The sequence below is a fragment of the Bos grunniens genome, chromosome 21, assembly GCF_055505025.1.
Source record: "Bos grunniens cultivar Pamir isolate PY7600 chromosome 21, Bosgru_T2T1.0, whole genome shotgun sequence".
Classification (NCBI taxonomy): domain Eukaryota; kingdom Metazoa; phylum Chordata; class Mammalia; order Artiodactyla; family Bovidae; genus Bos; species Bos grunniens.
Window position 1 is genome coordinate 47,613,470 of NC_141185.1, and position 14,689 is coordinate 47,628,158.

At 44.9% G+C, this 14,689-nt stretch overlaps 2 protein-coding genes and 1 non-coding gene across 31 annotated transcripts in view; 2 read left to right on the top strand and 1 right to left on the bottom strand.

Annotated features, from left to right (window-relative positions):
• Positions 1–14,689, top strand: part of LOC147349601 (uncharacterized) — a 48,847-nt gene that overhangs the window by 21,483 nt on the left and 12,675 nt on the right. The gene's annotated exons all lie outside the window — the stretch shown is intronic.
• LOC147349602 (small nucleolar RNA SNORA12) lies at positions 1,011–1,157 on the top strand. Its single transcript, XR_015150783.1, has one exon. It is a non-coding gene; the product is annotated as a small nucleolar RNA SNORA12 (small nucleolar RNA).
• The window catches only part of PDE8A (phosphodiesterase 8A), a 148,383-nt gene continuing 144,333 nt past the window's right edge, over positions 10,640–14,689 (bottom strand). For all 21 annotated transcript variants that reach the window (XM_086364375.1, XM_086364373.1, XM_086364369.1 and 18 more), the window contains one exon: positions 10,640–14,438. In XM_086364375.1, coding sequence (XP_086220501.1) covers positions 14,332–14,438 — 107 coding nt within the window. In that variant the 3' untranslated portion in view covers positions 10,640–14,331. The remainder of the gene's footprint in view (positions 14,439–14,689) is intronic.

Genomic DNA, 14,689 nt, shown 5'->3' on the forward strand with positions numbered 1-14,689 from the left:
GTTGCTAAGTGTTTGAGTAATTTTTTAGGTCATGATACCATTTGTAAGGAAATACATATATTTCTCTCCTCTTGCTGCTGCTAAGTCGCTTCAGTTGTGTCTGACTCTTGGCAACCCCATGGACTATAAACCACCAGGCCCCTCCGTCCATGGGATTTTCCAGGTAAGAGTACTGGAGTGGGGTGCCATTGCCTCCTCCAGTGCATGAAAGTGAAAAGTGAAAGGGAAGTCGCTCAGCTGTGTCCGACTCTTCGTGACCCCATGGACTGCAGCCCACCAGGCTCCTCCGTCCATGGGCTTCTCCAGGCAAGAGTACTGGAGTGGGGTGCCATTGCCTCCTCCAGTGCATGAAAGTGAAAAGTGAAAGGGAAGTTGCTCAGCTGTGTCCGACTCTTCGAGACCCCGTGGACTGCAGCCCACCAGGCTCCTCCATCCATGGGCTTCTCCAGGCAAGAGTACTGGAGTGGGGTGCCATTGCCTCCTCCAGTGCATGAAAGTGAAAAGTGAAAGGGAAGTCGCTCAGCTGTGTCCGACTCTTCGAGACCCCGTGGACTGCAGCCCACCAGGCTCCTCCGTCCATGGGATTCTCCAGGCAAGAGCGCTCTACACCATGTTCTACAAGTTTTTTACTTAGTGAATAGTGGTTTCTTTCTTATTTCTTTAATATTTGGCTGCATCAAGTCTGAGTTGCATCATGCAGGATCTTCTGCCGTGGCACACGGACTCTATTTGTGGCGCGTGTGCTTCGTTGGTTACTGCGTGATGACTCAGCTGCCCTGTGGCATGTGGCATCTTAGCTCCCCGACTAGGGATCAAACCAGTGACTCCTGCATTGCAAGGTGGATTCTTAACCACTGGACCACCAGGGAAGTCTCCCCCTTTCTTTTTTATGGCTCTCTCAGATACTGTGCATACATTTGACGAGTAACTTATGATGCATATCTGCCTCTACTCACTCAATGATGTATATTAAGACTGTGTCCAGTCTTCTGCTGTTTTAAATAATGCTGGATTGTGGTAGTTTTCTTTCTGGCACATGTGTTAAGTTTTCAAATGGGCCTGGCTCTGCCACATATGTTTATAGGAGCTGGCAGAGGCTTGATGACAAAGAGGTCTCTTTCTAGCCTTTCCTGCACCAGAGACGGGCTCCCACATGTGGCAGGCTATGTCATAAGTTGATGTCCTTACAGACAGGCTGACATAGACCTGTCTGGCTTGAGGAAAATGTCTGCTGAGGGGTGTTCCTCCATTCCTGTGATGGATTTGAAGAAAAAAAAAGCATAATGCAGGGATGAATAGTCTTATTTCTTCAAGATTTCTGTGTAGAAAATTCCCATTTCTAGTTTTGTGTTTGCCCTCTAAAACCTGAGCTTTTACATTTTGTTTCCATAGAAACAAAAAACCTGAATGAATCTAGTATTCTCCCACAGGACAGGCAGTTATCTCACTGAACAGGAAGTCTAGAGTTTTGAGGGTTCCAGGGCTGGTTGATAACATTGAAAACCCAGGTTTCTTCCATCCTTCACCACTCTCTCTGTTGGAGGTGGCTTCATCCTTGAACTAGGAACAATATGGCTGCAACAGTGCTGGGTATCACATCCAGACCCAACCCACCTAGAGAGAGGGGAGAGAGAGAGAGACTCTTTCTGTGGCTCTCTGGGGGGAGTGAGAACTTGATTCACAATCATTCTTGCAGATTTCTCCTTATGGCTTACTGGGCAGGATAGGGTCACCTGTCCATTGCTGAAACCGTCACTGATAGCTACAGGGTAAGCATTCGGTGCGGGAGGCAACCCCAGCATCAGTGAAGCAGAGATGGTGGCCTTCCTGCAGGCAGTGAGAGTTAGCATTAAACCTAAACTTGGAGCTTTGTTCTAAGGTCTTTATGTCACGTTGTTGTTGTTCACTCACTCAGTCGTGCCCACCTCTTTGTGACCCCATGGACTGCAGCCCGCCAGGCTTCCCTGTCCTTCACTATTCCTGGAGCTTGCTCAAACTCATGTCCATTGAGTCAGTGATGCCATCCAACTGTCTCATCTTCTGTCGTCCCCTTCTGCCCTCAATCTTTCTCAGCATCAGGGTCTTTTCCAATAAGTCGGCCCTTCTCATCAAGTGGCCAAAGTATTGGAACTTCAGCTTCAGCATCAGTCCTTCTAATGAATATTCAGGACTGATTTCCTTTAGGACGGACTGATTTGATCTCCTTGAGTCCAAGGGACTCTCAAGAGTCTTCTCCAACACCACAGTTCAAAAGCATCAATTCTTTGGTGCTCAGCCTTCTTTATGATCCAACTCTCACATCCGTATATGACCACAGGAAAAACCATAGCTTAGACTCAGTGGCAAGCCACTCCAGTAGTCTTGCCTGGAAAATCCCATGGATGGAGGAGCCTGGTAGGCTATAATCCATGGGATCGCAAAGCGTAAGACACGACTGAGTGACTTCACTTTCTTTCTTTTCTTTCTTTCTTGACTATATGGACCTTTGTTGGCAGAGTAATGTCTCTGCTCTTTTTAATACGTTGTCTAGGTTTGTCATGGCTTTCTTTCCAAGGAACAAGCATCTTAATTTCATGGCTGCTGTCACCATCCACAGTGATTTTGGAGCCCAAGAAAATAAAGTCTGTCACTGTTTCCCTTGTTCCCCCATCTATTTGCCATGAAGTGATGGGACTGGATGCCATGATCTTTGTTTTTTGAATGTTGAGTTTTAAGCCAGCTTTTTCACTTTCCTCTTTGACTTTCAAGAGACTCTTTTGTTCCTCTTTGCTTTCTGCCATAAGGGTGGTGTCATCTGCCTATCTGAAGTTACTGATATTTCTCCCAGCAATCTGGGTTCCAGCTTGTGCTTCACCCAGCCTGGCATTTCGCATGATGTGCTCTGCATATAAGTTAAATAAGCAGGGTGACAATATACAGCCTTGACGTACTCCTTTCCCAATTTGGAACCAGTCCATTGTTCCATGTCTGGTTCTACCTGTTGCTTCTTGATCTGCATACAGGTTTCTCAGGAGGCACGTAAGGTGGTCTGGTGTTCCCATCTCTTTAAGAATTGACATCGATCTTGTTCTGTTTTCCCTTTGCCAGGAAACTCTAAGCTAAACTTGCTGCTACTTGGAGCAATTATGGGACATCCTGGCATGTTTTATCCTCCCATTAGCTTTTTTATCTTCATTTTTTAATTGTGTGTGAAATTTCTGGAAACTACATTCTTGGAGTGGAGCTTATTGAAAATAGTATTTTTAATTTTCAGTTTTTGAAAGTTAATCTTAAGGGAAACTTGAGTCTTTACTTTTTGTAAAATCATTTGGAAGGTAAATTTTTTTTCTCTTCCGAAATCATTTTCTTTTTGAGAGCTCCACCACACCTGCAGGTCTGTGGCCACATCACTAGGTACCTGGGGATATTTTAAGCTGAACAATGGAGTGAGAGACCAGTGCCTCATGTGAAGCCAATCTCTGTCCAGAAGGAAACATATTTTTAATATATGAAAATGCTCAGATAAATTCTTATTTCTTCTATTATTAGAAACACTGCCTACTCCACACTCTGTGAGCGACTCGCGCTCGGGCCCCCTCTTAGTCTCCGGGACAGAAGCGCCCGGCGAAGCCTCAGTCCTCCCCACGCCGCCTCCTGCATTGTTCTCGGCCTGCAGTGTTGTTTTTGGCCCCTGAGTTAATGCTATTGCTTCCTGACGGCTGAGTGTGTTTCCTCCTTTTCTCGGTTTTAAATAGGATCTTTTCCACGGGACAAGAATGGGGCCTTTCAGCTGGGGTCTGAGGGGTTGGTGAGGTGGGGGTGACAGGAAATGGGAAGGGTGGCTTGTGAGAACACCATGTTGCAGGGCCCTTCATTCTACAAAGAGAGTGTCTGTTAAACCTTTTCAAAATCAGCGTGCTGGGCCCAGACTGCTGAAGGGCAGGCTCTGGGCAGCAGGTCAAAGGCCAGGAGGCGACGTGTCCAGCCAGCTGCTGGCAGTGCCCACACTGCCGGTGCACTGAGAGGTTTCGTTTTCTGGTGCACAGGCCTTGTGGGAGGAGCAAAGACACGCTTTTCTCTCGTGACGCGAGCCGTGACCGTGTCGGTGGAGTGAAAGGGCTTCTAACTGTACGCACGTGATGGTCCCTGACTTTCTGAAATTTCCTCTTTTTATAGCAGGATGAGACAAACTGTTCAAAGTTTATTCAGCTTCTTCCTGAGCTTGTTGTGAGCCCATGGTTTTAATAACTCCTTTCCCCATTGTTTCTGATCCCGATCCTTGGGGACAAGGTTTCCTTGTGACTCAGAAGCCCGTTCTTCCACATCCAGTTATTTCTTTGAAGAAGATGGGGGAGCAAGACTGCTTCCTACTTTCCTTTGACCTTTTTCTCCCCTTGCTGGAAAGGTTCAGCTCAAACAAGGTGGGCAGACAGACCTTTCTCTCTGCTCCCGAGGAGACACGGGCAGCACCCACTCACCACTGTCCGTTCCTGCCGAGTCCTCTGTGAGGCTCAGGCAGGAGGTGGAAGGTGTGGAACACGGTTATTGCTCTGCTTCTCCCCCGGCTCGGAGTGCCTGGGGGCTCAGGCCTTGCCCGCGGCCGCCCCAGGGACCCCAGCAGCAGGGACTAGAGCTGCGCCCTTCGTCTGCCCCCTCCCCGCCTTGCCCCTGACTGCCTCAAGCTTGTGTCGTGTCCACAGAATTAAACATGAGGTAGGCTTCACTGCAGAGTCCAGAGTCCACCTCCAGCTGCCTCCCTCCTCTGGTGTCCACAGGCCCTCAGCGGTCACATCCCCGTCTGGACTGGTGGTTCCCCTCTCGAATCCTGGTTATGGACTCACACCACCTCATCCGTCATTCAGATTTCAAACCTTGGAGTTATAGAAATAACCACAGGTATTACATTTAGAGAAACCCAGAAAAGCACAAGGCTGGCAGTGAAGCCCCAGTGACCCCTGCCTCCACAGACAGCCCCCGCCTCCACAGACAGCCCCCACAAAATGCCAGTGCATTTCCTTCCTTCTAGTTTTTTTTTCCTAATCACATGAATCTTCTCCTCTCCTTCCAAAATGGGTCATTCCATATTCTTCAATGAGTTTTCATTTAATAACACAGCCTTGAGGTTGTCCCGTTTCCCTGATTTGCTAAATCATTATTTTTAGTGACTGCAAGCAACTCTGTTTTGGAATCACACCAAACTTTTCTTCTCAACAGTCCCCTTTGCTGGGCATTTTGATTGTTCCCAGTTTCTAACTTATAAACAGCTGTGGTGCACACCATTGAGGTTTCCCTGTGGTCCCCATCTCACTGGTTGTTGCTTGAGTTAGTGCTGTGTTCCAGCTTCCCCATCCCTCTCCAGCCCCTCCTGGCTTTGGCCCAGGGGCAGATTGTCTTGTCTCTTAAACTTGGGTGAAATTAGCAGGGTTTTGTTGTTCTGTTGTGAAATAAACTCTGTATTTTATATCATGCCTTTTCCACTGTGAGGTGATAAGGATATTTTCTTCATTTTTTTCCTAATGCTTGTATGTTTAATTTTCACTTCTATAATTTTAAAAAAATTTTGGCTGCACGGGGTCTTAGTTGTGGCATGCAGGATCTTTGATCTTTAGCTGTGGCCTGCGAACTTGTAGTTGTGGCATGTGGGATCTCGTTCCCAGACCGGGGGTTAAACGTGGGCCCCTGCATTGGGCGCGTGGAGTCTTAGCCTCAGGGCCACCAGTTGTGGTTTGGTTGGTAAGTCTTTCTGACTCTTTGCGACTTCATGGACTGCAGCATGCCAGGCTTTCTTCACATCTCCTGGAACTTGCTCAAACTCGTGTCCGTTGAGTCGGTGATGCCATCCAACCATCTCATTTTCAGTTCTAAAGCGCTGGCCACTAGGAATCACTTTCTCAGATAGCTACGTAGTCCTCCTCACAACATTTATGGAATAAATCCATCTTCCCTCCAGTGGTGTGAAGCAGCATCTGTACTATTCTACTAAACCCCTGTGTCTGTTCTGATATACTCCTGGCTCTATTCAGTTTTATGTATTCATGTAAATAGGGGTCAGTGTCTCAGTGTTTTAATCATGGCAGCTTTTTATTTTCATGTCTTGGGCTAGTCCTTTCTCTTCACTCATCATTTTCAGAATGTTCCTGATTTTCCTTCATATGATAGATTAACGTGAGAATGACAACTCCATTAAAACGACTTTGAATTCATAGAATAAGTTAGGGAGAAATTGACAGTTTTACAAAATTAACTTATCCTGAAAGTAGGGTTTGCCTTTTCATTTATTCAGATCTTTTACATTCCTCAGGAGCACCGTTCAAAATTCACATATGGACACAGAGTGACCCCTGGTCCCCACAGGCAATCCATGTCACCTGTTCCGTGTGTGCATAGCCAGAGATTTTGTTCATGTAGCATTTAGACAAATGCTAGCGTGTGTGTGCATTATTCTGTTATATCTTGGCAATCTCTCCATATTAGCACGTGAGGAACCTTCTCATTCCTTTTTATACCTAAAAAAAGCATAGGATTCTATTGCAGGGACAAACCATCATTTATTTACTCACCCTTCTTAAATCATAGACATTTAAGGTGTTTTCAATCTTTTACTAGTACGAGCAGGGCTGTCATAAACAATTCTGTGTATGTATCTTTTCCCACATATTGAGCATATCTTTGGGGTTTCCCTCGTGGCTCAGATGGTAAAGAATCTGCCTGCAGTGTGGGAGATCTGGGTTCGAATCCTGGGTCAGAAAGATCCCCTGGAGAAGGGAATGACTACCCACTCCAGTATTCTTGCCTGGAGAAAGAATCCCATGGACAGAGGAGCCTGGCGGGCTACCGTGCGTGGGGTCACAGAGTTGGACATGACTGAACATGGCTTTAGGAAGGTGTTTCTGGAAGTGGAACTGCTCGGCCATGATGCACCTACAGTTGTGATCCGGGCACCCTCGGCAGTGCTGCCCTCCAGAGGTTATACCGTTTACACTCGCCGCCACATGTAAGAGTGCCTGTGTCCACACTGTCTCTTTTGTTTACTAACCTTAAAAGTGAGAAATATCTCAAATTGGTTCTACTTTGCATTTCAATCACTATCAGTGAGACTTAGCATAAACTGGAATCATTTTATGCTTTGAACTTTCTGTTCATATCATTTTCCTATTTTTTCCTACTGGTTATTGAGTTCACAAAAATCGGTATTTTGGGAAGTACACTTTTTGTAAAATGAATGAGAAACATTTCGTTTCTTTTGATTTATTGTGGTTGGTATCTAGAATATTTTTATAGTTGAGTTCATTACTGTTTTTTCATATGGCTTCCCTGTGTTGTATATATACCGCTTAGACTTTCTCTACTTAACATATTCTCCTAGCCATCTAATCACCAGGCATGGTGACCACATTAAAAAAAAAAAATGATGAACTATTTCAACATTTAGAAGAGTACAGTGATACATTTTTAAAAGACAGATATACCCATCACCAGGGCTTCCCAAGTGGTGCTAGTGGTAAAGAACCCTCCTGCCAATGCAGGAGATGTAAGAGATCCCTGGGTTGGGAAGATCTGGAGGAGGGCATGGCAACCCCCTCCAGTATTCTTGCCTGAAGAATCCCATGGACAGAGGAGCCTGGTGGGCTACAGTCCATGGGTCACAAGAGTCGGACACAACTGAAGCAACTTAGCATGCAGCACATACCCATCACCAGAACTAATGGTAACGTTTTGCCGTGTCTGCTTTAGATTCGTCCCTTTGAACGTCCCTCCAGTGACAGTGCCTCCCCTGCCCCTGAGATCACTGCCTTTGTGAAGTTGCAGTGTGCCCTCCTGGTCATGGTCGGGGGCCTTGACTTTCAGACTGAAGAACCCCCTCAGGCTAGCTGCACTGGAAGGGATTTATCAGAACTCTTGAATGAGTTTCCTGGAAAGTCTCCCTAAAATACAGATCAGGGCTTGGGCTGAGTCAGCTGCTGTACCCCAGAGCCCCTTGCTTCCACTGCAGTCAGCGCTGCCAGTGGGGAGAATGCAAAGTCAACAGCTCTTCACGTGTTCTCCGTTTATGACGTGATTCTTTTAATTTTGGTTGCGCAGCACGGCATTAGTTCCCTGATCAGGGATCGAACCTGCACCCCTTGCAGTGGAAGCACAGAGTCCTAACCCCTGGAGCGCCAGGGAAGTCCCTGTGCAACATTTCTACATAGAGCCTTGTACACTTGCATCTCTGCCCGTGTATGTGCTACGTCGCTTCACTCGTGTCCAACTCTTTGTAACCCTATGGACAGCTGCCCACCAGGCTCCTCTGTCTGTGGGATTCTCGAGGCAAGAATACTGGAGTGGGTTGCCATCCCCTCCTCCAGGGGCTCTTCCCGACCCAGGGATCCAACACTCGTCTCTTACATCTCCTGCGTTGGCAAGTGGGTTCTTTACTGGAAAGCCCTTGCATCTTACAGGGGAACCTAAGGGAGTATGGAGGGAAAAGCACTTGCTTTTCTAGTTTGTGTCTACACCAGGAGCTTGGTATCACACAAGCCAGTTCACAGCTTTGGTAAACTTCCTGAACGTTTTAATGCTCCTACTATTAATTTTTCCATGAGCAATAGAGTATTGTTTCGGGTATTCAAAACATTGACGCAAATGGTATCATACTGCAACTTAGCCTTTTCTTTCAGTATTCTTAAGCCTTTCCCTGTTGACATCTGCAGCTCTACCTCATTCTTTTTAACTGCTGTGTATTGTCTGTGTATTAGTTGTTACTGTGTAACTATCCTAAAATTTACTGGCAAGGAACAGTGTTTACCATCTCCCCGTTTCTGTGGGTAGGAACCTGGGGGTGGCTGAGGTGGGTCCTCTGGCCCAGGGTCTCAGGTGTCTGCTGCAGCTGTGGTCTCATCCAAAGACCCAGCTGTGGCAGAATCTGCTTCCAGCACACTCGCATGATTGTTGGCTGCATGACTCCATGGTGGCCGTGGGCTGAAGGCTGGCTTCTTTACAATGTAGGCCTCTCCACAGGGCAGCTCACAGCATGGCAGCTTGCCTCATCAGAGCAAGCAGATAAGAACAAGAGAGAGAGCAGGGTGGGTGTCACCGTCTGTAATGAATTGTGGTTTAGTCACCCAGTTGTGTCCAGCTCTTTTGCAACCCCATGAACTAATGCCCACCAGGCTTTGTCCATGGGACTTCCCGGGCAAGAATACTGGATTGGGTTGCTATTTCCTCCTCCAGGAGATCTTCCCAACTCAGGGAATGAACCCACATCTCCTGCTTGGCAGGCAGATTCTTTACCACTGAGCCTCCTGGGAAGCCGAGCAGGTTGAATAATCTCCCCCCAAATTCAAATACCCTGAAACCTCAGAATGTGACCTGTTTCTTGCTATTATTCCCTGCTCCCCCAACTATACCTACTTAATTTTGTCTGGATGTTTACCAATCTGTGCTTACCATTGCTTTCTATAGATACCCCACCTCCTCTTTCTGAACTCGTTAAAGAAGTACATCTTTCAGCAGTTTTTTTTCCCCATAGTGTTCTGTTCATGATTAACATATGTGCATGTCTGGAATAATCTTTATTTACCTTCGCTCTTGAACCAGTTTGGTATGTAATTCTAGGCTGACAATTTCCTTTAGTATTTTGAAATACTATTTGTCTTGTTGTTGCAAATAAGAATTCTGATGGCAGTCTACCGCTCGTTCCGTTGTAAGTGATCTGTCTTTTCTCACGGCTTTCAGGTTTTTCTCTTGAAGCCGAACACTCTGCATTTTCACGGTGTTGTGTCATCCTGTCTGAGATCTGACGTGCCCTGTAACATGAGGAGTTGGTTGTCAGGTCTGGAGGGACTCCCAGGCGCTCTCTGGACAGCGCTTCTCCCCACTTCTCCTCCCCCCCAGATCACCTAATTTAGACACAGTTCGGAGCATCTCATTCTACCCTCCATATTTTAACACTGGTTTCACATTTTCCATTTTTAATCTCTGTGCTACACATTGAGTCATTTCCTTAAATCTTCCAATTGGCTACTTCTCTCTTTAGTTATGTCTGGTTTTCTGGTAAACCTACACAGAAGTTTTCCATTTGTTTTAATGACTATGTTCTTCATGCCTAGAATGTCTCTCTGGTTCTTTTTCAGATTTTTTTTTTCCAAAACTACCTTGGTTTACCTTATGGTTTTCATTGCTTCAAACATGTTAAGTGCTTTCATCCTAAAGTCTCTTGCTGATTATTCTATCTCTGCCTCATCATGGTTGAGTTCCTCGTGGGATCACTCTCTTCTTTCCTGGAGGGGAGAGGACTTTCTTCCCACGTCAGTCAACAGTTACCAACTTGGGTCACCTGTCTCCACACAGGAAAAGGGCGGGGTTTGTTTCCTTAGAGAGACCCTGAAGGGCTGGCCTTGTCAGACCTCCAGAGTGAATGGGCATCAGGAAGCCAGGACCATCCCTGGGAGCCCCTCTGCCAGCCCTCCGGGGCACATGGTCTCTCTGAATGGGCACCTAGTGGTGAATTAAAGGTATCGCTGAGAATTCTTCAACATATTCTGGCCCTTAGTGACCCCAAAAAGTCATTTAACTATTTATTTCTTCTGTCAAAAAAAAAAAAGGTATCTTCTTTATTTATACGGAGAAAAAGATAGAGTATTTTAACTATAAGACTTCAAAGAAAAGGTGACACATGTTTTCTTTAAAACAAATACTTTAATTTCATTTTTATCTGGAAAAAAAGCATACAAGTTTAAAGGAAACAGCAAGATCTTTGACATGTCACTGTTGTCTTTTTTTTTAAACGGTACTATAACTTGTTCAAAATGTGAAGATACAGAACTGTTATAAATTTCTGGAATCAAAGACTCCAAATACAGATGAAAACATATTAGTTATAAAATGTCAATTCACGAAATATTCCATTTTCTCTGTTTTTTATCAGGAATATTCTATAGAAACACTGTATACAAAATAAGGCAGACTTTTAGAAATTCAAGTATAAGAGTTTTAGGAAAAATAAGTGTGAAGTCCGATTTCTTTCACTTTGGGGAGTCGCCTGCAGAGCTGGTGTTGGGGCTCTGGCTGCTGCACAGAAGAGCCCTTTGGAGCGCTTCTGGGGCCACTAGTGGTTGTTCAGTCACTCAGCCGTGTCTGACTCTCTGCGACCCTATGGACTGCCACACGCCAGGCTTCCCTGTCCTTCACTATCTCCTGGAGCTGCTCAGACTCGTGTCCATCAGGTCGGCAATGCCATCCAGCCATCTCGCCCTCTGTCGTCCCCTTCTCCTCCTGCCTTCAATCTTTCCCAGCATCAGGGTCTTTTCTAATGAGTCTGCTCTTCGCATCAGGTAGCCAAAGTATCCTTCCAATGACTATTCAGGACTGATTTCATTTAGGGTTGACTGGTTTGATCTCCTTGCAGTCCAAGGGACTCTCAAGACTCTTCTCCAACACCACAGTTCAAAAGCATCAGTTCTTCAGCACTCAGCTTTCTTTCTGGTCCAATTCTCACATCCATACATGACTATTGAAAAACCATGGCTTTGACTATACAGACCTTTGTTGGCAAAGTAATGTCTCTGCTTTTTAATACAGTGTATAGGTTTGTCATAGCTTTTCTTCCAAGGAGCAAGCGTCTTCTAATTTCATGGCTGCCATCACCATCTGCACTGATTCTGGAGCCCAAGAAAATAAAGTCTGTCATTTTTTCCATGTTTCCCCATCACTTTGCCATGAAGTGATGGGACTGGATGCCATGATCTTTGTGTTTTGAATGTTAAGTTTTAAGCCAGCTTTTGCACTCTCCCCTTCCACTTCCATCAAGAGGCTTTTTAGTTCCTCTTCACTTTCTGACATAAGGGGCAAATCATCTGCACATTTGAGGTTATTCATATTTCTCCCAGCAGACTTGATTCCAACTTGTGCTTCATCCAGGCTGGCATTTCACAAGATGAACTCTGCATATAAGTTAAATAAGTAGGGTGACAATATACAGCCCTTAACATATTCCTTTTCCAATTTTGAAACAGTCTGTTGTTCCATGTCTGGTTCTACCTATTGCTTCTTGACCTGCATACAGGTTTTTCAGGAGGCAGGTAAGGTGGTCTGATATTCCCATTTCTTTAAGAATTTTCCACAGTTTGTTGTGATCTGCACAGTCAAAGGCTTTAGTGTAGTCAACAAAGCAGGTGTTTTTCTGGAATTCTCTTGCTTTTTCTGTGAGCCAACAAATGTTGGCAATTTGATCTCTGCTTCCTCTGCCTTTTCTAAATTCAGCTTGAACATCTGGAAGTTCTTTGTTCACGTACTGTTGAAGCCTAGCTTGGAGAATTTTGAGCATTACTTTGCTACCATGTGAAATGAGTACAATTGTGCAGTAGTTTGAACATTCTTTGGCATTGCCTTTCTTTGGGATTGCAATAATAATATACCTTTTCCAGTTCTGTGGCCACTGCTGAGCTTTCCAAATTTGCTGGCTTATTGAGTGTAGCACTTTCACAGCATCATCTTTTAGGATTTGAAATAGCTCAACTGGAATTCCATCACCTCTACTAGCTTTGTTTGTAGTGATGCTTCCTAAGGCCCACTTGATTTTGCATTCCAGGAAGTCTGGCTCTAGGTGAGTGATCACACCATCATGGTTATCTGGGTTATTAAGATCTTTCTTGTATAGTTCTTTTGTATATACTTGCCACCTCTTCATATCTTCAATTTAGATATCTTAATCTTTTTATGTTAGGTCCATTCCATGTCTGTCCTTTATTATGCCCATCTTTGCATGAAATGTTCCCTTGTTATCTCTAATTTTCTTGAAAAGATTTCTAGTCTTTCCCATTTTACTGTTTCTCTCTATTTCTTTGCATTGTTCACTTAGGAAGCCTTTCTTATTTCTCCTTGCTACTCTTTGGAACTCTGCATTCAGATGGGTATATCTTTTCCTTCCTCCTTTGCTTTTCGCTTCTCTTCTTTTCTCAACTATTTGTAAGGCCTCCTCAGACAACCATTGTGCCTTCTTGGATTTCAAAAGTTTTCCCAATTAACATCAATCAGAAAAGCCTAACATACACAAATTTTTTTTTTTTCACTTAGAAATTTACTTATTTTTTAAAATTTATTTTAGTTGGAGGCTAATTACAATATTGTAGTGGTTTTTGCCATATTTTGACATGAATCAGCCATGGGTTTACATGTGTTCCCCATTCTGAACCCCCCCATCCCATCCCTCAGGGTCATCCCAGTGCACCAGCCCGGAGCACCCTGTCTCATCCATCAAACCTGGACTGGCGATCTGTTTCATATATGATAATATACATGTTTCAATGCTATTCTCTCAGATCATCCCACCCTCGCCCTCTACCAGAGTCCAAAAGACTGTTCTATACATCTGTGTCTCTTTTGCTGTCTCACATGTAGGGTTATTGTTACCATATTTCTAAATTCCATATATATGTGTTAGTATATTGTATTGATGTTTTTCTTTCTGGCTTACTTCACTCTGTATAATAGGCTCCAGTTTCATCCACCTCATTAGAACTGATTCAAATGTATTCTTTTTAATGGCTGAGTAATACTCCATTGTGTATATGTACCACAGCTTTCTTATCCATTCATCTGCTGATGGACATCTAGGTTGCTTCCATGTCCTGGCTATTATAAACAGTGCTGCGATGAACATTGGGGTACACGTAACATACACAGATATTTCTATAGTGCAGTAAAAATGTATCATTTATTTTAAATTTGCATTATGAAAATAAGTCTATACACCAAGTGATACGTATTTTTAATGACTATGAATCATGTAAATTTGGTCATGGCATCTAAAGTTGGCTTTGGCTTTGAAGTATTTTTAAATTCATAGAAAATAGTGAACTTCTAATAAAATAAATAAAACATTTTAATAATTGATATTAATAATCAACTTCAGAATTTCTTTGTCTTTTTCATTTGCCGTTTAATTTTAAAAGAGAAGTCACTTTCAGTAGTGTTCCAAAGTGAATGATTGCACCTTCTATGATGTGGAAAAGATCCTATTGCCATTAGCTCTTCTTAAGCGCTGAATATAATTGAGAGAAACTGCAACAAGAAATTCTCTGTCATCAGCAGAAACTCTGTCAGCGTCCTTGGCTGGGCCTCCCGAGCTCAGGTTTGGACAGACGGACGCTGATGCAAGCCGTGTTCTCTGAGACTCTCCGCAGAGCCCCAGCAGCAGGCTGGCGCAGTGAGTGGACGAAGCCTCGCTCTACGGCAATGGCATCAGGTGGTGGTTAGGAAAGGTGACCGCGTCCCTGGGTGCTCTCGTAGGCTCTGTGCATCGGGGGGCTGATTGGCTAATACTGAAAGGAACTCTGGCCGCCCTTCCCTGGTGACCACAGGGGTACCGCACTATTCGGGAGGCGGGCGCAGGCTCCGCAGCTTCATGTCATCCAGTCCTTTCCAGTATTTAAAGTTGTTGTCGAGATGCTGCATTAACTCAGGCAGGTCTACAAAGGCTGCAAGAAAGACAGGAGTGTGATAAGACTGCACCTTCCCGGGGTGCACATGGAGGCTTTCTAAGGAGAGGGACAGACAGGAGGGGACAGTGCTCCGTGCTCGGCAGACATGGAACGGCCCACGATAGGCTGAAACCCCATCTGCACCCAGTGCCTGCCGCGCCTCTGCCACCAGCGGACAGAGTGGAGGGGGCTCGCCCGTTTTATCACCATTAATCAGCACCCTGGGGCCTGGGCTGCCTGATTCCAGC